This window comes from Camelus bactrianus, chromosome 29 (genome assembly GCF_048773025.1).
Source record: "Camelus bactrianus isolate YW-2024 breed Bactrian camel chromosome 29, ASM4877302v1, whole genome shotgun sequence".
Classification (NCBI taxonomy): Eukaryota; Metazoa; Chordata; class Mammalia; order Artiodactyla; family Camelidae; genus Camelus; species Camelus bactrianus.
Window position 1 is genome coordinate 2,715,167 of NC_133567.1, and position 21,700 is coordinate 2,736,866.

Sequence of the window (21,700 nt, forward strand, 5' to 3'; positions counted from 1 at the left end):
AGGGAGACAGAGCAGAGACGTCACTTGCCGGGAGAGACCAGACGAGGCAGGTGCAGCCCTGAGCGAGGAAGGAGGTGGTGGCGAGTCCAAACCACCCGGGAGGGGAGCGGGGCGACGGCAGTGTCTAACAGATGCCCCTTCCACCCGGGAACAGCCGGTGTTAGCAGCAGTGGTCCCCGGGCTCGGAGCTGAGCAGTTTGCATGCGTGAGCTCAGGTAACCTTCTCTGCACACCTGGCGGGCAGAGATGCTATTATCCCATCTTGTCGGCGGGGAGAAGGAGCTTCCAAGAGCTCGGGGAACTTGCCTCCCACTTTACAAGAATGGAGTCAAGTGCTGGCCACACTTTGCAGCTCTAGAGACAGCCAGGTAAGGGCCGTCTGGTGTCACGCCGTGTCCAGGCCGAGGCCGAGGGGAAAACAGACGCTTCCTCGCCCTCCGTCACAGAGCCCCCTGCTCGTAGAGCGGCTGGTTTCCCAGTGTCTCAGGACTGTGTTTAGACTGCAGAGCGGGCGATTTGCGGGTCTGCGTGTGTCTGCACTTACCCCCCGAGGCCCCCCTATTTCGCAGAGGAAGGAATTCACTTTAGATAAAATTTCACCTTAAACAAAATTAAAGGGTCAGGGAACACGCTGGCGGGTTTGTCACCCTGGCGCACGGCCACAACGCTGCTTTCCTTTGAAACAGCTGGGAAGATACGGACCCCCTCCCCTCCTGGGGGAGCCCTGCTGGAACGGGGAGGGTCCCTCCAGCCTCCAGGCCTCTGCCGCTGCTCCGGGGCCTCCTGGCCAAGGACCCTCCGGCTCAACCCCCGAGCACCCCCTGCCCTGCGCCGGGGCCTCGGCGCCTGAACTTACTTGAGTTCAGGGTCCTCTTTCTCTTCCTTTGCAGGAGTCACCTTGACACCACCTTTCCTGGCGCGAGGACAGCCGGACAGGCTGAAAAACGGACCGGGCAAAGAGCAAAGCAGAACCACGTGACCTCACGGGCGGCTGGACACTCGGATTTCCACCCTCTGTGGGGGGGGGGGGTCAGTCCTACCTTCTGTGGGAGGCGTAGTTTCCCGTCACGTGTCCCGAACCGTCACAGCCTGGGGTCGGACACCTGGAAAACAGGAGGGTGGAGCTCGGGCCGAGGGGCTGTCGCGGAGGGCGGGGCGCCGCATCACAGCCAGCCAGCGTTTGCGTAGAACGAGCTGATGCCGTGGCGCTCTTTTTGCTCAACTGTAACCGGGTTTTAGCTAAGGTTCTGTTTTAAAGGCGACGTTGAGGTGTGTAACTACTGCCCCATGCTTGGCAGACAACGTCTTAGGTGTTACCCTGCATTTTTTTTTTCTTCTTTTTAACCCTTATTTTGGAAGGAACCTGAAATTCTACCCACAGCTGACTGCTGGGCCTCTGTCTACATCCTGCAAAGTTCTTATCTCTTGCTTAAGAAAAAGAGTTGCCAAATTGTTTTTGTGCATCATTTATTTTCTTTGATTTGCTCCACCCTTAGAGGGTCCTGCCAGTTCAGATGGACAACGGTAGTGTCTGGGTACCCCAGAGACCTGGCAGATTCCTGTCGATGCCAAAGGACTGAGGACATTTTGCACCTGCTCGGCCCTGCTTAGACGGCCTTTTGGAAAATCTACCATTAACTCTGACCGACAATCAACATTTGAATTCGGACTCAGGAGAGTGAAGAAGGAAAGAGAATCCAATCCTACTAGGAATGCTAATTAGGAACAAGTTTTAAAATACACTTGAAGACAAAAATATATAGAGATTCTCACATTTCTGTTGCCTTTAAAAAAATGCCAAATAGAAATAAAAACACAGAGTCTGTCATAAAACGTTTGCTTCCCTGAAGGCCCTGTGGACAACGTGATTGTGATTACTTCACTTGTACGTCCACCCTGGTTCAGCTTTCTCCCCAAACAAGAGTTTGAGGAAAATAATAACCCAAAGAAGAATGTAAACAACATTCCTTTTTGTCAATTCTAACCCACTGAACCTCCATGGAAATGCCTTTATGTTCAATCTGGAGGCAAAATACAGGGAGCGAATGCTTTTTTCAAAGGAAATGTGAAACCAGCACACATCTCGTCAAGGTCACCGGAGGACCCTGCTCTGGTTCTTGAATCAACCGCTTAGAGATTTAACATGTATTCTATGTTGTGGGCGAGGCGCAGACGCTCGTCTTTTTCTATTAATATTTTTAGTAAAATGGTTAGTCATTTACTAACACATTGCTATCCTGGAGAAATCTGTGCCCAAAGCCTTGTTTTGCAGTCCTCCCTGACTATCTAAGCCTGAGGTCAATGAAATGTCGCTTTTTCTTCTTTGTACAGAAGAAAGCCAGAGGTGCTGCTTATCGGATGGCTGCATGAAACATGCCAACACCGAACGTCGCTAGAGAACCTTGCAGTCTACATGCTTTCAATGTACTAGCAACGTTTCTTTTCTAGAAATAATGTTTAGAGAAAATACTTAGAACCGATAGCTATTTTTAAGATCTGGCAATGCAGAAGCTTAAAGCAATTGACTAAGACTGAGTATATAAGTGCTGAGTAATTGAGTTTAAGTAAGATTGAGGAAGAATGTCTGGCCCTTTTCTCAACCCACTCATTAGTCTCCACGTCACATTCCTACATTTCAGTCTAGAAAAACGGTTGTCAGCCAGACGATTTCTAGAATCTACACTGACAATTAATTGTGCGTTCACTTTGAAAATGGGAACAGTTGCATATTTTATAGTTGTCTTTTCTATTGATGGCGCTAAAATTCAGCATTTTTATACCTGTTTAGTAAATGTCACATCTTCTTTCATAAACTTTTTGGGGTAATTTTTAGATAAATTTTAAACAAATTAAAAAATGAAAATATGAAGAAAATATTGAGAAAACATAATAACTGAAATTTTATGTGTCAATTCGATACCAAATGTTGATTCTACGATTTACACAAACATTATTTTATCACTAGACTTAGTAACACTCATTTTTCCTAAAATATTATTATGTGCAAATAAATTTTATCCACTTTGTTTAAGGTTATTCTCTAGCTTTTCTAAATGTATGCCTTATTGTATTTTTAAAGGGCAGAGAGTAGATTGTAACTTTTTATTAGTCTATATATATAATAATAACACCCGAAAATAAGTAGGTGAGAAACTTGGGGTAAAAGAAGATAAGAGTAGGAAAAATAAAATCAATCAATAAAAGCTAATAGCCATGTGACTTTGAGGTCCTGGAGACCAGGTGGGAGTGAGCCCAAATCGTGTCCAGCACCCAAAAGTGAAAGGCAGTCCCGCGACTCAAAATGCCCGGAAGGCAAAATGTCGTGTAGTTGTCTTGAAGTCAGAGAATGACGGGGCTTCCCGCACCCTCCTGGGTCTCATTTAGGACGTGAGCTCTGAGATGAACAGAATAATGACGTTGTGGTGAGCATCACTGCTTTAAAAAAAAATATAAAACCCTGGAAGCCAGCAGAGTAACCAAATTAAATGGCACTGATTTGGGTTTAGTCATTTGAACTTTTTGATACAAAAGCTCGTGGGTGGTCACTGAGTTGGGCGCCATCTGCCACTGGTTGGGGCCCCGCTGGTTGGACGAGGACCCGGAGGCTGGGCTCCCGCACTCACTTCAGCTCCTGAGAGTTTGCGGCCATGAGGGATTTCAGAGTCTTATCCGCCAGAGGACATCCGGACACGCTACGGAGGGAGGAGAAAGGCAAAGACAGAAACACACAGGCTGACCCCCCAGCCCGACCCACCGGCAGCCGGAGCTTGTGAACAACACGCTGAGTCCGCTGACGGGGTTGAGGGACGGAACCAGGTCTGAACCTGGCTCTGCTGCTCTAGCAGGTCGGGGCTCTGGGCACCTTAATTACTTCTCGTGGACTCAGGGTTGCTATGTACCAAATGAGGGGTTTCAGCCCAGGGAGACCCCCCAGCTCCGGAACTCAGTGAGGCAGTGATGACTGACGCTGGCCCCCCCCACCCGCAGCACTGAGGGATGGCGCCCAGGGGTGACTCAGGTGGGTGGAAGGGCTGGACGCAGCCTCTCTGCACCGCACAGCTTCGAACCCACCAGTGGCCGCCCGCCCGGACCTGGGTCACTGCTGCCTGTCTTTGCTCTCGCTTGAGTCCTAAAGCCAGACAGGGCCAAAGCCTGACGTAAACTGCCTCCGGGCTGCCGCCTGGCCTGCAGGATCAGAAAACCATTTTTGACAAAAACAGTCTGATTTCTGTTCTACGTAAGTACACAGATGGAATGTTTAACTTTGCCTTGTTTCTACAAAACAAAACTAACCGAAAACCCAACTAACTCGGTCTCCGATTTCTGATCCAGACAATCTCTTTCTGGAACGGGAGAGAGCAAGGACTTCAGCCGGGGCAGGGCGAGGAAAGCCCGACCACGGAGGCGCGGTACCTGCGATGGGACGCGTAGTTTCCAGTGACGTGGCCGCTCCCGTCGCATCCCGGCGTCGGGCAGCTGGGTCAGCAGAAACACGGAATTAGGGTCAAGTGCACTGCACAGGTTCTCCTGCTCTGTCTGATGGGCTACAGGGTAGCTTCTGTCTTCAAGGTCAGCTAACAGAGTCTAGGACACGCAGGAGCCGGCGAGCTGAGGATGTCGGGTCCATGAGCACCGGGCACGGGCTCAGGGGAAACTGGCCTGACCGGGAGGTACTGGTTTCCAGCATCACATCCAGGTGTCTGATTCAGGTGATGCAGGGGAGTGATGCTAAACCTGTGTCCTGGTGATGCCTGTGAGTCTGCAGTCAAGGACTTTTACTCCTTTGAAGATACGAGTCATAAAAACAAATATTATAAACCTGCGCTTTGTCATGACAGCAGCTCTTAGGAATCCTGGCACCAATTTTACTGCAGATTTCGAATAGAAATTCTTGTGATTGTTTTTGAAAGATAAGGACTACGTAGTAACGTCATAAACATGTCAGAAAACGTCTAAGAAAGACGACCCTTGAAAGTGCTTCATGCGACTGAAATGTGAACGGACACGCTAGATGGAAAGTCGCTGGGGGCACAGAAGCAGTCGGGAAATTCAGTTTATAAAGCTCGTGACCAGTTCCATCCAAAGGTTTGAACCCAGCAAAGACGCTCGCCAATTAAGCACCTCAGCAGGGAGCCCCCCAGGCTGTCTGCCCAAGACCAGAGTCTGTCCCGTGCACTTTGTTTATCTCAGAAACCGGTCCCATTCTGTGCCTCTTAGGTGTGTTTTTAAAATAACACTAAAGGGGGAGGGCGTAGCTCAGTGGTAGAGAGCCTGCTTAGCGTGCACGAGGTCCTGCAGCAATCCCCAGTACCTCTGTTAAATAATAAATAAATAAACCTAAAATTAAACCTAATTATCTTCCCCTAAATACAAAAAAAATTGCTTTTAATTGAATTAAATTAAAGCAATGTATCTTGAGCAGTTTTGCTTCCATAGTTAATAGATTCCTTGACCTGAGTCACCTATTTGCTGCTGACTGCTGGGAAGTCGCTGGCTGGAGCAAGCGGGCCACCCCAGCCCACTCAGTGCTCCCGTGGCGGTGCCAGTAATCCCAGGAAAGTCAGCTCCGTCACCGGTGCTTCCTGATGTTTTAGGCACCGGGCCTAAAGTGAAGGCTTTCCCACGCGCAGAACAGAATCTGCCCTCACAAAGGGACATTGGCGCGGATTGGAGACGTTCAAGGTTTTCAGAAATGTCACCTTCGAAGCGCCTTTTCCCTGTGAGCTACTTTTCAGTCATTCTCAGGCACTCGAGAGAAGCTGTAAGAGTTAGAACATCTCCATCTCAGAGAGATGCCTGATTGTCAGGACTTGATCTCAGGGCAACCAGCTAGCACCCCGCTCCCTCCCACCAGCCCGGCCACCACCCTGCACTTCCTGGACAGGACATCCGAAAGGAAAACGCGCAAGCTACAAATACAGGTAAACACGGAAAGAAAAAAAGAACAGTGATTAACACCTGAGCCGAGTTATCCTGCAGGTGCCATTCACCCACTAAGTGGAGACACAGTCTGTTCTGACTGTTGCACGGCTGGAATATTTAGAGCCTGGGAGCCGGTCGTCATTGAGTGGGAATTCCCACTTTGGAATACATCGCCACCTGGTGTGCCAAAACAGCATTGCGTTGATTTTATTGTAAATTTTATTTCCACTTTTTAGTTACTCTTATTAATACTGCCAGGAGAGGCAATAGAAGTGCCAACGATTTTTAAACCAGACAGTTATAAATTACTGAAGATATGCAATAATAAAGCAAGCATTTAAATAGCTGCTAATTATCTGGTTGAAGCTTCGCGGTATAAACAGGTCCAGCAGCAAAGAAAAGATCGAAGGGGCGGTGCGGTGGGACATGTTTCTGTTTCGGATTCTGGTAGCGGCTCAAATCACAGCTCTTCGATGATCCCACACAGCAACATGCGGTGCAGTGGGGTGGTACATTCTGGGAAGATTTGCAAGTGGAAGTATCACTGTTTAGAGAACGGGAACTAGTTAGTTCCCTCAGGAAGTGGCGCTCAGACTCTAAGCAAATTTATGTTCATCAGTGACATCAGAAAGTCCTACTCCAGCCAGACAGTTTTGGTAAGCAGTCAAGGTAACTTTATACGTTAGAAACATAAACCAAAGCAGGCCTGAGGGCGGGCAGCCCCACCTTTGGACGGCTGCAGGGGAGGTGGGGAAAAGGCCCAGGTCTGGGGTCCGGGAAGCCACGTGCGGGAAACAGACTTGGGAAGAGAGAGGCCAGCTCAGCCAGCTCCTGCGGTCCGTCCAGTAGTTCCAAGGGGACCAGGGACCAACATCCCTTTGGGGTCCCTAGAGGACTTAGGAACGGTGAGCGTGAAAGTCTATCTGTGAAAAATTTGGGAGAGAAACAACAGCCTGGTGCAGTAGAGAATGCCCAGTTCTTGAAAGATCAGCCGTAGAAGGAAGGCGGTACCAGGGTGGAGGTGGGAGCCGGTCAGGAGAGGGGTCTTAATTTTTTTATTAGAAAAACATAACCACGCTCTTAAGCCGGGGAATTAGGAAGAGACGGTACAGACCCGGTGCCTGTGCGGAAGGGTTACTCCCTGCTAGAAACTCTCCGCAGCTTTAAATGTATTCATGCCTGCGTGTGCTCGAACGCCGCATCATTTTCACATAGAAAACATTTTCTTGCATTTTGCTCCCTCACTCGAGGGGAACACCGCTCAGCCGGGAAACTGCTCCCTGCTGGGGACGTAAATGCCACAGGGCCCTGGCTCCTGCTCTGTCTTCACTTGAAAGCCCCTCCTCTCCCTCCTCCCCCTGCCCCCTCACTCAGTGTCCACCTGGGTGTCCCGACCTCCCCTCGCTGGAACTGGAAGGTGAGGGCAAGTCAGGACAGCCCCACAGACTCACATCCACCAGCAGGTCATGGGGACCACACTCCAAACTCTGACAGCCCCGGGTAAGAAACAAGGGGTGTGTGAGCTGGGCTTCGGCCCCAGTCAGAGTCCTGTCCCTGAAGGAACCGGTGGCCACGTCTCCCTGCCAGACACCCCTGCATCCCCACTCCTGCCCCCCCTCCCCCGCCTGCACTTGCTGCCCGGCCTCCTTGCTCCAAAGACCTGCTTTCCCAGGACTTGCCCAGCCTTTTCTGATTGGACCTCCTTGAACTTCCTGTGGCGTTTGAAATGATCAAAGGCCCCGTCTGGAATTTTCTAAGCTCTCAGCTGCCACGACCATCACTTTCCCCCCTCCTCCGCCCCGCCCTCCTCCTTGGCCCCACTACTGTCTCCTCTGTGAGCGTCTTTTCCCTCCCGGGTCCCACGGGATGCGTGTCCTGGAATTCTGGGGCGAGCACTCCGTCCCCTGTTTTCTTTACAGCCGCCCTTGACACGCCATCCCCCAGCTGCACCCCCACGACCTCACGTCTGAGTCTCTGCATCATCATTTGGGTGGTCTTCCTGACTGCAGGCGGCCCCCTCGCACATCCAGCCTCAGGAGAGCCTGCAGGCTGTTCCTCCACGACAGTAGTTCACGTGTCTGCTCGAACACCTGGGGCTCGTTCACGTAAAACCGGCAGTCAGGCCGTCTTCCCAGGGCCCTCGTCCTGCTCTCTCTCCCCAGACTGCCTGGTCCTTCCGTCAGAGCAGGCGGGCAGCTAGATACGAGCAGAGGAAGGGGACGCAGGCCAAGTGGCAGGAGCTGGGCAGAAAGGAGGGACACAGGCCAAATGCAGGAAACCTTGCATCACGTGAGCACCAGGGGTCCCTGGGCAGAGAGAGAAAAGCAGGAACCTCTGGGCTGACGAGAGCTCACACACTTTGGGGCGACATGTGGCCTGGAGGCCAACAAAGAAAGGTGGGAAAAGACAGGAGTCTCCAGCATCCGAATGTAAAGTTTTATGCCCTCGTTTCAATGCAATTATCCTTGCAGATGAGCAGCACCCTCGTGCAGGGACACCACGACACTTCCCACACAGACGAAACAAGGACAAAACCCCTCCTCCCCTCGGGAAGGTGGGGCTGGGATGGAAATTAGGGAATAAGACCCCAAACCCTTCCCTCCCCGGTGAATATTCCGCCCACTCATTTTCACACCCTATGTAACCAACTTGCCAAAGAAACTCGGGCGGCTGCTGCCCTGAGCCTGCCCGCTCTCCCCTTGAGCGCGTGCCGTCCATCCCTTAATAAATCCTCGCTTTACTTTCTCAGCCTCTGTGTCTTGTCTCTGAATTCCTTCTGGACGGGACAAGAACCTAGTCACAGAGCCACAGGCAACACTTCTGCTCCGGGTGACCCACCCGCCTTCACGGGCCCCGGTCTCTCGGCCTTTCAGTCACAGAATCCTTTGAGAAACATGGTGAACGCCACGAACTCCCTTCCCACGTGCCCCTTTGCAGTAAGTCTGTAAGCCTGCAGGCTCCCTGAAGCCCTGGCTTGGCTTCTCCGGGCCAGTGGATGCCAGACTAAGACCTTCTGATCAGCACATAAACATTTCTAACTGTTTTCTATGTTTTGTTTTTCAATACATTAGACTTCCAATCCTCTTAGCTTGAGATCCTGTCCTTACATTTTCCCCATAATCCTTTTACTTCTGACATAGGTTTAGGTACATATAGAATGTTTAACTACTGACTGGTTGAAATTGCCCTGAAATGTTCCTAAAGGCAACTCTGTAGGCCCAGGTGTTGTCACTCAAAGTCACGAACGGGAGTCTCTGAGTTCCAGAGCCGCAGGGCAAGCTGCTCCAGGCCACTTACGTGATTAGTTCTTTTTTGGGATCTCTTGCGTGGAGCTTGGCTTTAGGGCTTGGTATGGCGGCCTCTCCGGGGAACTTCTTTTCCTCCAAACTTTCTAGAGAGCTCACTGGGTCCTTCTGGAAAAATAAAAAACACAAGGTGCTGGGGAACCCTGGAAAGACAACTGTATTTGAAGCCATTGGGGCAAATTTGAGTTTTGACTTAAAGACCCAGCTGAAATTCCTCATAGGATTTTTACACAAAATAAATAAGATAATGAATATAAGGGTTCTATCCAGACTGTTATGGACAGTGTTTATTCCTGGTGGAGAATGAGAAATTATAATTCATGGGGACACCTTTAAAAAGTTCACACTTTGGCAAACAACCACAGAGGTATTTCTCAGGCCATGTCAATAAGGTGATATTTTAATGTGTCTCCAGTTTCCTAGAGAACATAGAAATAGTTCTTCCTGTATACAGCAGTCCTTGTTAAAACAAATACTGCAAAAACGAATCACACAGATTTTTTAAGCAGAGAAAGAAGAAGTATATTCAGGTGAATAGAGTGTCCTTTCTGATGTACAAATAATTAAGATTTAAGTGATTTATTTGAATACAGAGCAACCGAGCCCACAGTGTCTAGGCAGCTTTCTCAGCTTGTTTTTCCTGGGTAATTGCTCTCGTTCTCACATCACTAACTGTTTTCCTCACACGACCCCTGGCTAAGCTGGTATTCTGCCGTGCTTTTGCTCCTTGCGTCGAGTTTCTTGGATCATCTCCAATCTTCACGGCCTGCTTTTAAGCTTAGCCCTGCTCCTGATCTTGTAAGGAAGGCTCATCGATCCTTTCAAACCACTTATTTACCATCTGATACGTTACCTTACAGAAAACTAATGATGGCTTTACTCAATCGTGTAATTAGCTGATTTTTTTCATCATTAAGCTTATACCCAGCAAATATAATACTTCCTGGATTTAATATTAAAAATCAGATTAACTAATATAAAAAAGTCTCCAGAATCTCAAAAGTCCTGATCTATTTAAGGTGAGAAAACAGTTTTGAGTTATTCAAGGTACATCTCCTTTAAATCAGGTGGATATAAGATTGCAAAGGCAAACACAATTTTAAATCATGCTGAATGTACAACCACACTCACGCTCAATGGAAAAGCAGCACCCCTGGACTTTCCCAACCAGAGGAGAATTCTAAACCTCGATCTCCGCCACAGAGGCAGATGCAGTTTCCTTCACTGGTTGCTTAGACAACAGTTCAATCATTTATTTCACACAAGATCGCACAGTGGTAAATATTTTGGTAAAAGTACCTCAAGTAACATTATCTTCAGACCAAGAGAGTAAAACCTGGTTTGGTGCAATGCCTTCCTTCATGTTACTTTCAATACTGAGTGTTCCGTTTTATGTTATCAACAAATGTTTGAAAATAGTGGTAGATAGCAAATGAGTGCTTGATGACCGTTGCCCATGAAGGTACAGAGAGAGGGGCTGTTTTAACGCTGCCTCCATGGAGTCTACAGGAAATCAGCAAACGAGGTTATTCCTTTCCAAGTGGTACCGTGAAAATGCCTCGTGCCCTTGAACCTGACACACCACCGTCATTCCATTTGGAGCTCCCTGGGTTCGGCCTGGGTAGTGTTTTCTGCTGTAATTTATAAATGTCTTGGCCAATGTGGTCTCAACGTGGAACAGCCTTTGTTTTTCTGTTTAGTGGCTGAATTTTTCACAAAAATGACATAAAGTAAAAGAGAGGTATTTTATTATTTTCTTTGTGATAAATGTAAGAACAAAGTGTCTCTAAGGAGGCATGTGCCTTTACAGATAAACATAAAGATCATCAGCTGTTGTTTGACTGAATCTGCACATATTGGAAGACAAGGGAATAAGGGATTTTGAAAGAAATGATCAATTATGAAAGTTTAAGTTGTTTGACTAAAATGCATTCAAAATTAACGCTTGCAGAATATGTGGTATTAAACTCAGCGTGGTAAGACGTGGTGATGTTTAACTAGAAGGATGTTATTGGGTACCACCTTTTAAATGTTTTGTAACTTCTTTCAAAACCGATGGACTCTAGTACATGCAATTGCATTATGAAATAATTGTCTCTTTCCTTTTTTTGGGGGAGGGGGCTGGTATATTAACTCTGGGAACTTGCAGAGATTAAAATAGGTGACTATTATTAAAAGAAAGCTTAATTTTGTTACAAAAGCATTTTATATTGGATAAACTCCTAAATAGCACAACGTGAAAAAACACGTCAACCTCATTTGTCTGAATTTTTTCAAAATTGGAAGTATCATTTTGGAAATAATAATTTTATTCTACATAAGAGAAAATGTGGCGCCTATGTGTGTGTTTAGAGAATGAAATTCCTCTAATGTACAGATGGAATTTTGTATGGACTTCAGCGAAGACCAGAACGTAATGGTAACAAGAGTAACAGACAGCAGCGTCGGGCACCTTCAGCATCTCAAGCCCTGGAATCTTCGCAGAACTGACACCTGAACGAAGCCGACAGGCCCAGTTATTTCTCAGCACTTTCCTTTAGAGAATTTTGAGATTTTTCCAGATTCAGGACTTTTTTTTAGGGGGCATCTGGACAGGCTATTTCACTGAGAGAGACAGACAATATTTTCTGAAAATTACCACCCAAATTAAGCAACTGTTGTGCATATGAAATAGATAACGATGAATTAGAAATACTTGCCCAGTTTCTGGTTGTGGGTACAGGCGTGTGTCCTGTGGGGGGGGGGTGGGGAACTGGGGGTGGGGTGGAGTTGGGGGGTGGGGTAGGGAGTTGGGGGTTGGGAGGTGGGGTGGGGAGACGGGGGTAGGGGGCATGGGGGATGGGGAGTGGGGGTGGAGTGGGGTAGGGAGTGGGGGGTGGGGAGTGGGGGTGGGGTGGGGGTCGGGGCAGGAAGGATGGGTTGGCGGGGACTAGGAGCCGACCACGCTCACAGCGCTGCCCAGGACACGCACAGTGTCTCCACAGAGCCCACCAGGAATGACAACAAGGGCCCTCCTGGTCCCCAGCCTGTGGTCACGTCCTGTAACTGCGCTCTGGGGACTCTGGTCCTGCTGTCCTGGGCAGCACGGAGCCCATGGTGGCCTCACACACACAGATGGCCATGCCCTGTTTCTCCATCACTCTCTTCCGTCCCTCCTTCCTGCTTCTCCTCGACACCTGCAGCTGTCCCTGCGCTTCGCGTGCTGCTCTCCCCTGGCTCTGCGTCTTCCCACCGCCTAGCTTCCGTGTGGCCCAGAACAGCCACCGCGCCTCGCCGAACTTCAGGCGCCCCCCCAAGATCTTTGATAACAGCCTTGCTCTTCCGAACTGTTAGGTGAGGAGTCCCCGCAGAAAGGGATCCGTAAGCTTTACTCCTGCTGGGCGCGCAGCCCCCTGCTGCCTTCCCAGCGAGAACACTGGATATAACCTGCTTTTTCAAAAGATCCACTATCAGGTATCACATTTCTCATTTCAAGACTCAGAACAGAATGTGAAAATACTCTCTACGGGGAAGTCACCCTGCACGGACGCGGCAACAGAGGACGCGGGTGAGAAGCCGTCGGGGGCTGAGAGACTCGGCAGCAGCACAGTGCGTCCCGGTCAGCACGGCCTCCCCAGCAGTGACCCACCCGCGTCCAGACCGTGACAACAGGCACTCAGCTCGGAAGTGTTCTGTCGGCTCAGACCCAGGGCAGCAGCGTGCCCTAGGAGCTCACTCGGTGTCTCCGAAGTCCTCTCTGTTACTCCCAGTGACACTGAATCTCCGCGTCACGTCTCAGTTCCAGCTGCCAGGAGACTTCGGGGGCAGATGGTCACGGGGAGAGCCTGCCCTGTCAGCTGGAAGTGAGTGAGTCGCTTGGAAAAGAGCAGAACTCTGATCTAAACAAACCCAGCCTTCCCGTGGATTTGCTGGGAGAGCAGACACTGTCCCAGGGACGGGAGCTTCAGATGCAGACGTACTCCAGTGGGATCCCGAAAGCTGCCACAGTGCATCCAGACTCTTTGGAATTATGCCAAACAGGAGATTGGGAACAAGCAGAGTGCCTGCTGCGGGACCTCATTTTCCGGCCGTCTGAGCGATCAGGAGGGCAGCCGAGGAGCTCCCTGGCGTACTTACGAGACCCCCAACAGCAGGAGCCTCCGGGAATGTGAGGGACACCCCACTGACGCTGCTGCCCAAAGTGACAACCCGCGTCAAAGGACACAAGAGGCCCCGCAGGGGAAGGAGGACCCGCTGTGCTTGGCTACTGCTCAGGACTGGCCCGGACACCTACTGTATGAGCAGGAGGGAGGTTTCTGGTGAATGTGGACCTTGGTCTGTGTACAGCAAGGTCACAAGGCCGAGGACAGAAAGCCTCAGCCCCTGCATGTGGTGCTGAGACCGCACCCCACGGCGGTGTCATCCCAGCAGGATGCACCCAAGAACAGGGACACGGTCGCTACAAGGCGCTGTCCTCTGTGCGGCGTGACTGAGACTGAACCCCCACCTCCAGGTCTCGTAACTGGGATTAGGCCCCCCCGTGGGGAGTGGAAGAGGCTGCGATCTGGTCAGCGACCGAGGGTCTGGTGGACCAGGGGTGTCCCCCGTCTCGAGAGCTGACTTGCATGGGGTGGACGGGATCAACCATCTGGGTCTCACCCTGGGCTGTGTCCCCCCGACAGCCCCTCCGCCTCCTTCGCTCCACCTAGACCAGTGAGCAGAGTGGGATTTCTGGGTTCTGCAGTGACAGAAGTTCCGGGTAAACTCCGCAGCTTTGCACAAACCAGAAACGGTAGGGGAGGTGGCAGAGGGAAGGGACCCACATTTGACCACTCACCATCACCACCTAAGGTGAACTGGCTTCTTACACTTTGCAGGAGTCAGTTTTAAATTTTCTAGAGTCAACATATATGACTTTGAGAAACAGTTCTCCTAAAACAGTGTTAGGATTACTAAGGCCATCCCCAAGCACTTTGGGTGAATTAAAAAAGCCAAGCAGGATGAAAACGACTGAGACCAGCATGGCAGAATCCAACCGGGAACTGCCGTGGGGGAGTCCCCGGCCCTTCCCCGTGAGGGCGTGGCTGGTGGTGACGCGGTGACTGCCTGGGGTCCTGGGGCTCCTCCAGGGGCTCGTCCCAGAGCAACCCTGCCCGTCTCCTCTGTGCTCCTGCTGGGCTCCTGTCTGTCGCATGGTTACACGTCAGTCGTCCTAGCCGACTGCGCACGCGTGTCCCGGGTGGCGCAGCACCTCCGGACCGACTGAAGGCCTGGAGGCAGCGATGCCGGGAGGATGCGGGGCAGGAGGGAGCCAGGGAGGGAGGGGAGGAGGGAAGGAAGGAAGGGGAACCAGAAACAACCCAGGCTTGTGGTCACTGCTGCTTACATTGACTCCTGCCCTGAGATGTGAAAGTGTTTGCTGAAACCCAGTCAGTCTCCCCTCAAAGTCTCTGAACTTCCCGAAGCTGAAAAGGGCGACAACGCACACTTCCAAATGTCCATTTCAGCTCTTCAACGTGTCAATGGCACGTACAAACCACTCTCCTGACAAACAGCAAAACAGCAATCCTGTAATACTTGGGGTCACATCTGCAAAACAGAGTCTAAACAGTGAAAGGTCTGGCCATGAATTCTTTGGCGTGACGTTAAGTTCCGCCGATCAGACCCAGCCAGGGGGCTCAAACTAGGAGATGGAGGCTGACGGATTTCTGCACGGCCACCAAGCCTGGCTTTCAGCGGGGTGAAACCATCTCCAAAGAAAACCCAGTCGGCAAATGCGCCTCTCTGGCCCTCGGGTTGATGCCGCCGAGACGCCCGACGCCCACAGCCCGTCCCCAGACCGTGGCTCTGCACGGGGGGTGCCAAACACGTCCCTCCAAGAAACCAAGGGAGGGACTCTGATGAGATTCTGCCTTGTCCCTGGTTTGTCTTGTCTTCTAGCCCCTGGTGCAGAGAGAACAAGCAGGCTGGTGTCTCGGTGCTGAGTGACACACAGGCTGCGGCGTCTGGGGGGACGGGGACCCCACGCTCACACAGGGCACACAGCTGCAGCCACGATGGGGATAAAACGCACTGGAGTGACACGGGGTTTTGGGCAAGTGATGGGGGAGCTGGAGTCAGTTATGAATTTCTCCTGAAATTTAAAATTGTCACCTTACCACATCTGGAAACAAGGCCCAGAACTACGTGTTCTCTAAACGGGATGCGAGGAACCGTGCAGGAGGAAGAGATGACCTCCTCGCCCCCCACGCGCGGTCCTACACTCAGGGACAGACGTGTTGCAACAATACCTCTTTTTCCTCCTCTGTCTTCCCATGCGCCTTGCTGTAGTTGACAGGCATGTCCCAGCCCTCCTGGTCACAGAGGGCCTGGTAGAAGGCGGCATTGACCAAAATGCTGCTTGTTTTGAACGGGGAGGAGGAAGGGGTTGGAACAGAAGTGTTGGTGGCAGTTAGGGGCACAGCCTTGTCCAGGATTCGGCTTTTTTTCATGCTCAAGTCCAACGTGCCATTTTCGTCCACTTCTATCTCGGCTCCCTGGTACGCAACAGGAAACAGAAAAACATTTAAGCAGTTTGCAGTGGTAGCCTGGCCATGTGGGGCTTTTAAGGGATAATTTTAGACGCAAGCTTTTATGTAAGTATATCTGATTTTAAATCTAGCTTTCTGATTTGCTTTGGTTAATGTTCAATTCTTAGGCAGACTTTTAAAAGCAGCCCCATTAGTGAGCTTCGTGTTTCTGGGTTTAAACAAAGGTAAGCCTGATGTAAATAAGATGGTCCAAATACTGAACGTACTGGTTAAACCTGTTTTATCTCTGTTGATTTTGTGTGTGTGTGTGTGTGTGTGTGTGTGTGTGTGTTTCAAGTTTAGCTTTCAGTCTTTCTAGTTTGCAGAATTGTCGCTCTCAATCTGTCCTTTAAAGCTTCAACACTTGAGTTTACAAAGAGGCACAATGCTCCTCCCCCTCCATCACAATGTGATTCTGACGTGAAAAACACACAAAAATAACCAGCTGGAAGAGAGTTTTTATTGGAAAGGTAGGTTCCTGCGACAGGGACATTTGACCCTGCCTGGGTGACTTGAACCAGAAAAGCTTGACTTGCGGGGGGTGGGTTGAGGGAAGCAGACAGTGCAAACCGTGGTTCCCCCGGGGCCGTAAGGGAGCAGCTGCCAGTGTGACTGTGGGGGGTGGGTGGGGGTTCTACAGCGAAAACTTCTGAATAAAAGTGATTATTTTCCGGCTACTTCGTATGAGACTCTAATTCCACCTCAACACAGTTCTCCTCGGGAGAGAGACCTTTGGCTAAGCTTCATTTGGTTTTTAAGGTCCAAGTGCCAACAAAGTCCCCATGTGCCCTGGACCTTCCACAGGTCACATGCTGGAGGATGGCTTCCGCTGGCCCGAGTCGGGGACGCTGCCAGGCAGTAACTCCCGGGACGCGGGGAGAACCAGCTTGTCACTCTCCTAAGTGGGTCAAATGAATACCTTTCTGGAATTTTCACCATCATCCGTCAATTCACAGTTAACTTCTGGACAACGTCTCTACTCTTTTTCCCTTTTGGCCACAAAGCAAGAGTCTCCTCTGAAGGTTAGTGAGACCCCTTAACCATTACTTCCCAGGGGTTCAGTTTAACACCCATCTACACTCTGCCCCCATCCTGTCTTTAACAGTTCCCACCGAGCGTGACCCAGGTAGCTGGTGCCTGAATTTAAGAACAACAACAAAAAACCCATCCCTTCAGTTTGCTTGTTTTGCCTGCAAAGTCCCCGTTCTCAGTCTCCCGGCCCACGAGGCAGGCAGGCTTTATTTTATTTGTGGGAGGCAAATACACTCCTAATACATTTGTGCTAAGGTGCTTTGGCCACGTCTTTGTGTCCTTTTTAGTAAGTAGTTTAATCTCCTGTGATAGTTTTAAGCCCTGAATTTCACAGTACAGCTGATCCGGGATAATAACTCAGTAACCACAGCATCTTAGGCCATCTGTATAATATCAAATACATTTTTATACCAGCTTTAACAAACCTTAGTTACAAAAATCCAAGATATTAACCCTGTCGGTGCTGCGCGCTCCCCAGGATACGACAATGAAGTCGGCCACAAGCACATCAAAACAACTTTTGGCTTCAGAGCTGGTATGTAACTATCGCCATGAAACAGACTAGCGCAATCAAGTTTAATGGCCAATGTATAGTAAAATGCTAAATATTGTAGTTGCTGACATTTTTCATAAAAAAAATTAAAAACTTGGGTTAAGACTGCACAACCAACATTCACATAAAATTCCAGACCTCTGTGACAGATGGCTTAGGAAAAAGCAACCACGTGACTGGGTTGCAGCGTTTTATAGTGCAAAACCCATAAATAGTGCAGATTCGAGCTCACTGAAAAAAAAAAAAAAAAACAACCCCACTATTCCAAGACAACACGAATATATATTTTAGTTTTTACAGGAAAAAGATCTTCCGATGACTCAATTAAAAAATTAGGGATTCTCAGAGCTGTGATGGTTGCACATCTTGAGCAATCACGGGCTAATTGGGGGAAAAATCACTCCTAATGTTTAAAGAGGAGCTTTCCTGTGCCCCGCGCCCCAGCCAGCCGGCTGCTCTGAGCACCTGACTGGACTGGGGGGGCCAGGCGGCCGGGCGGGCACAGATGGGCTTTAAGTGAGCTCGCAGATGCAACTGACAATTACGCACGGCACCAGAGAAGAGCCCCTCTCTGCCCGTCAAGGATGGATCGCACGTTTACTGCACGGATTTTACTCAGCGCAGTATCAACAGACACCCTTCCTCTCTGTGCCTGGAACTCCAAATGGCAGGACAATCAGGATGCAGAGGGGGTGGGAGGGGCTGCAGGGGGGCGGGGCCCCCCTACCCTGACCCCTAATAAGCTCGTTTTCAAAGCACTGCTTCAGGCCCTTACGTCCATCAGTCACGTGTTCGGGGCTTTGAGGCTGGGCTCGGGTTCAGCACTGTTCACGTACTTTCCAGCCTGGGAGCGACATCAGCAACCACCGGTTGAGTCACTGACGCTGCCTGTGGTGCGTTTATCTGCGAGTCATCAAGAAAGCACGGAATACTTTCAAGCCACTATGTTTTGGGGAAAAGAAAATCGAAAACTATCATGTTCCTGCCTTCAAGGAGCTTGTTTCATGCCTGTCGGAGATTTTTAGTGAAATAGACTGAATTTTCATTATTATTATGTAAATTATGACTATAAATGACACCACTATAGATGATGTAATTATAAATTATTACTGAACTGGAGTTGAGATGATTATTCGTTATCATCCTTATCTGTAAGAGAAGAAGCAACTCGGATGTCTGCTAACAGAGAAAGGATTAATGAAATCACACTGCGTCTATGTAAAGGCACATTATGTGACCAGTAAAAGGATAAAAAGGATGATTAAGAGGACTTTGCTGCCACAGGGAAAAGCCTTTTACCACTGGAAGCAGGAGACGGCCTGGCATCCTAGCTACGCTTATGGGTAGAAATTTGCTTTCTGAAGAGAAGCAAAAGGGAAAACAGAAATTCTTGGATTTGTATTCAGAGGACAGGCCGTCGGCTGTTTTCTGCCCATATTTTGCCATCAAATGATAACATTATCTTGTTACAACGATTGAAATTATCTTACATTCAAAGATGGTGATCAAGTAAAAAAAAAAGCAGCAAAATTATAATTTTACTGTAAATAGTCTGATTATGAAAAGTATTAACTCTCAAGACATTGATGGAACATTGGTAGCCTTGTTTTCCTCATTTGATAAGTTTTCTGTTAATACGGCCGCCTGCACCTCGCCTTGCGACCCGGCTGAGACGGGTGCAGGAGCACGGCCCCTCAGCCCGGCGTCTGCTGGGGCCAGCCCCCGGCTTCTGTCGTCTGCTGGGGCCAGCCCCCGGCTTCTGTCTCTCCGCTCCTGCTCCTCTGTTCCTACTTCAGGGGGCTTTGTTGGGGGTGAGGGGGTATCTCTTTGGTATCGGAAGCCCTCTGAAATATGTTTTCCAGGAGGCAGGGTATTAAATAATGAGCAAATGAACTGAAAACATCTTATTCTTACTAATTGAATATGAAAACCATTAACAGTATAAACTCGTGAGACGTACTCAATACAAAGCCAGTGATGGAACTCAGAGAAGGAAGTGACGGATACAAGGTATGCTATTCAATTGACAACCGTTTCCCCAAAACTTCTGCCTGGGGCTTGGAATCATAGTCAGTGACAACGCTTAGGGAAGCTTGCAGTCTGTCTACCACGCAGGGATAAAACCTTCAAGAAGATCAGAAGTTGGACAGGCGTGAATTCAAATTTGAGCTTTGACAGCTCCAAGAGCCAATTATGGAATCTCTCCACACTACTGTTTCTTCACCCGCCAAATGGGACAACAATACCTGCTTTACAGAGTTCCTAGAAGGATTAGAAAGGATTAAGATGGACAAAGTCCTGACTTACAGTGTCTGGCACATAGTAGCTGTTGGATAAACTACAACTAATAAATAATAAGGATGATGATCGTAATAATAATCGTTTAACTGGGCTTTTCAACACCAAGAGGGAGGCCTCCCCGCGCTGTTCCACGTGGAGGTCAAGAGGCAGCTTCCCCCACACACAGGCCAGCCGGTTCCCTGAGACCCTGACTCGAGGCTCTCGGAACATTTCATTCTGAGTCTATAGCATACTCTGACTTCACGCACAGGTTACTGAAAAAGGCTTCTTCTGGGTCCTGACCCCACCCCCGCACCCAGCCGCCAGGCTATTGCCATCAGGCAGCGGGACTGGCAACGTGATACCCTGTTGTTTCTAGGCCTTGTTCAAGCACAAAACAGACTTTGAACTTTAAACATTTCAAGCAAGTGTCAATTTTTTGTTTTCTTTTAAGGCACACTGCGCATATGCCACTTTGTCTAAACAGGTGGGGAAAACACCAAAACAAACAACAGAACGCTTGGCAAGCAGCAGCGATCAGGATAAAGATAGACTGTATGCGTGTTCCCACCTCCGGGGACGAGAGGAGGAGGAGGAAAGCTGGGAAGTCACGGAGCTCGGGGCTCAGAGACCGCGGCGAAGCCCAGAGCTCACTCCTCTGGGCTGCCCGTTTCTGCACAGCCCTGAGCTCACCTCAGGAGCTGGACTAAAGGGAGAAGGTTTGAAGCTGTGGTCCACGTATGTTTTGTAAACTCCTAGTAATTCCAAATGGGGATGAAGGACATTATACAAATCTCAGGACCAAGGACAGTGCCAGTATCATGGAGGACTCCTTCACGCGAGCGTTCCCTTAACCACGACGACCTCTGCCGAGCACTGCTATTGCTAACTTCTCCTCCTGACTCGGTTCCTCGGGGAGATACTTAGAACACACACAGGCAATTTAGATGGTATAGGAGCGTTGTGTACGTGCTGGATTGGAGTTTAACAAAGAATTCCTCCTAAGCTCTGCTTTCAGGACCTAGTGGACTGGAGTCTGGGCAGTGATGGGTGATGTTAGCTCTGGGATCTCAGCACAGCGTTGGGGACGGGCGACGGAGGAAAGTCTGAGTGTTGGGCAGACAGATGCTCAGGCTGAGAAACTTCAGAAGAAGAGACTTTGGAACATCTGTGCCATCCTTCATTGTTTTTAGAAGAAGTTCTCTTGCCTCTCTAAGGTCAGCCTCTGCCCCCTTACCTTCCATAAGAGCAGAATTTTGCAAATCATGAATTCAGGTCTCCCCCTAAACGTGGAGTCAGATGTGAGCTTGCCCACAGCATGAAAAAAAATCTGCATTTGTCCTGACAAGTGAGTATAAAGGTAATTTCAAGGCAAGCGTCCTCCAGCTTGACTTTAACAGTATCATGCCCACGCATGACAGCATGGTCTGTTATTTGTTCTCTCACTGGGCTCTTGAAGCAGCTTCAGAGAAGCTCATTGAGTAAAAGAAGGGACCGGATGGAGGGAAGGAAAGCAAGAAGCCCTCCCCGTCCGAGACCTGACCAAGGTCCCTGCAAAGCCCCCCACGCACCTCCCGAGGCCGGTCACCTCTGGAGACCCAGCTCTCCACCCAGAATGGCCCTTCCTTCATCCGCCGTGTCTGCAAGCTCCCTGAAGGCAGGGTCTCTGATGGGCTCTAACCTGTGGCTTGGGCAGCCAAGCACCTGCAGCGCTAGGGCTGGGACAGCTGAGTGCACCTGCCACCTAGCCCATCAAAAATGCTTCTACGCTCAGCTCTAGAAGACAAGAGTAGGGGAACGTCAGTTATCTCTGCATCTTTCTTTCTAAACAGGGAACCTGAGAGACCTATGGGTTTGGGTAGCCGAAATAAACACATTAACAGCCGGCCACGGGGAACCACCAAATCCTGGTGGAGAGAGGATCAGGCTAGGATTCTGCGTGGACAGGAAGCGTGTGTACACCTACTCCCACATTGAGGAAAGGCCACAGAGCAGAGGCCAACGGGGCGACAGGCCTGGCTGTCACCGGGCACTGTTTGATCAGAGCCCGCTTTCCGGGG

General features: G+C 49.8%; 1 protein-coding gene and 1 long non-coding RNA gene across 2 annotated transcripts in view; one reads left to right on the plus strand and one right to left on the minus strand.

Moving 5' to 3' along the window:
- The window catches only part of ST18 (ST18 C2H2C-type zinc finger transcription factor), an 85,643-nt gene that overhangs the window by 13,454 nt on the left and 50,489 nt on the right, over nucleotides 1-21,700 (minus strand). The window contains exons 12-17 of the mRNA XM_010970701.3: nucleotides 15,497-15,742; nucleotides 9,220-9,335; nucleotides 4,414-4,476; nucleotides 3,624-3,692; nucleotides 1,041-1,103; nucleotides 857-937 (exon numbers count right to left, since the gene is read on the minus strand). Of these exons, the coding sequence (XP_010969003.2) occupies nucleotides 857-937; nucleotides 1,041-1,103; nucleotides 3,624-3,692; nucleotides 4,414-4,476; nucleotides 9,220-9,335; nucleotides 15,497-15,742 (638 nt within the window). The remainder of the gene's footprint in view (nucleotides 1-856; nucleotides 938-1,040; nucleotides 1,104-3,623; nucleotides 3,693-4,413; nucleotides 4,477-9,219; nucleotides 9,336-15,496; nucleotides 15,743-21,700) is intronic.
- LOC123613038 (uncharacterized) lies at nucleotides 6-3,037 on the plus strand. The gene is made up of 2 exons (XR_006720367.2): nucleotides 6-368; nucleotides 891-3,037. It is a non-coding gene; the product is annotated as an uncharacterized LOC123613038 (long non-coding RNA).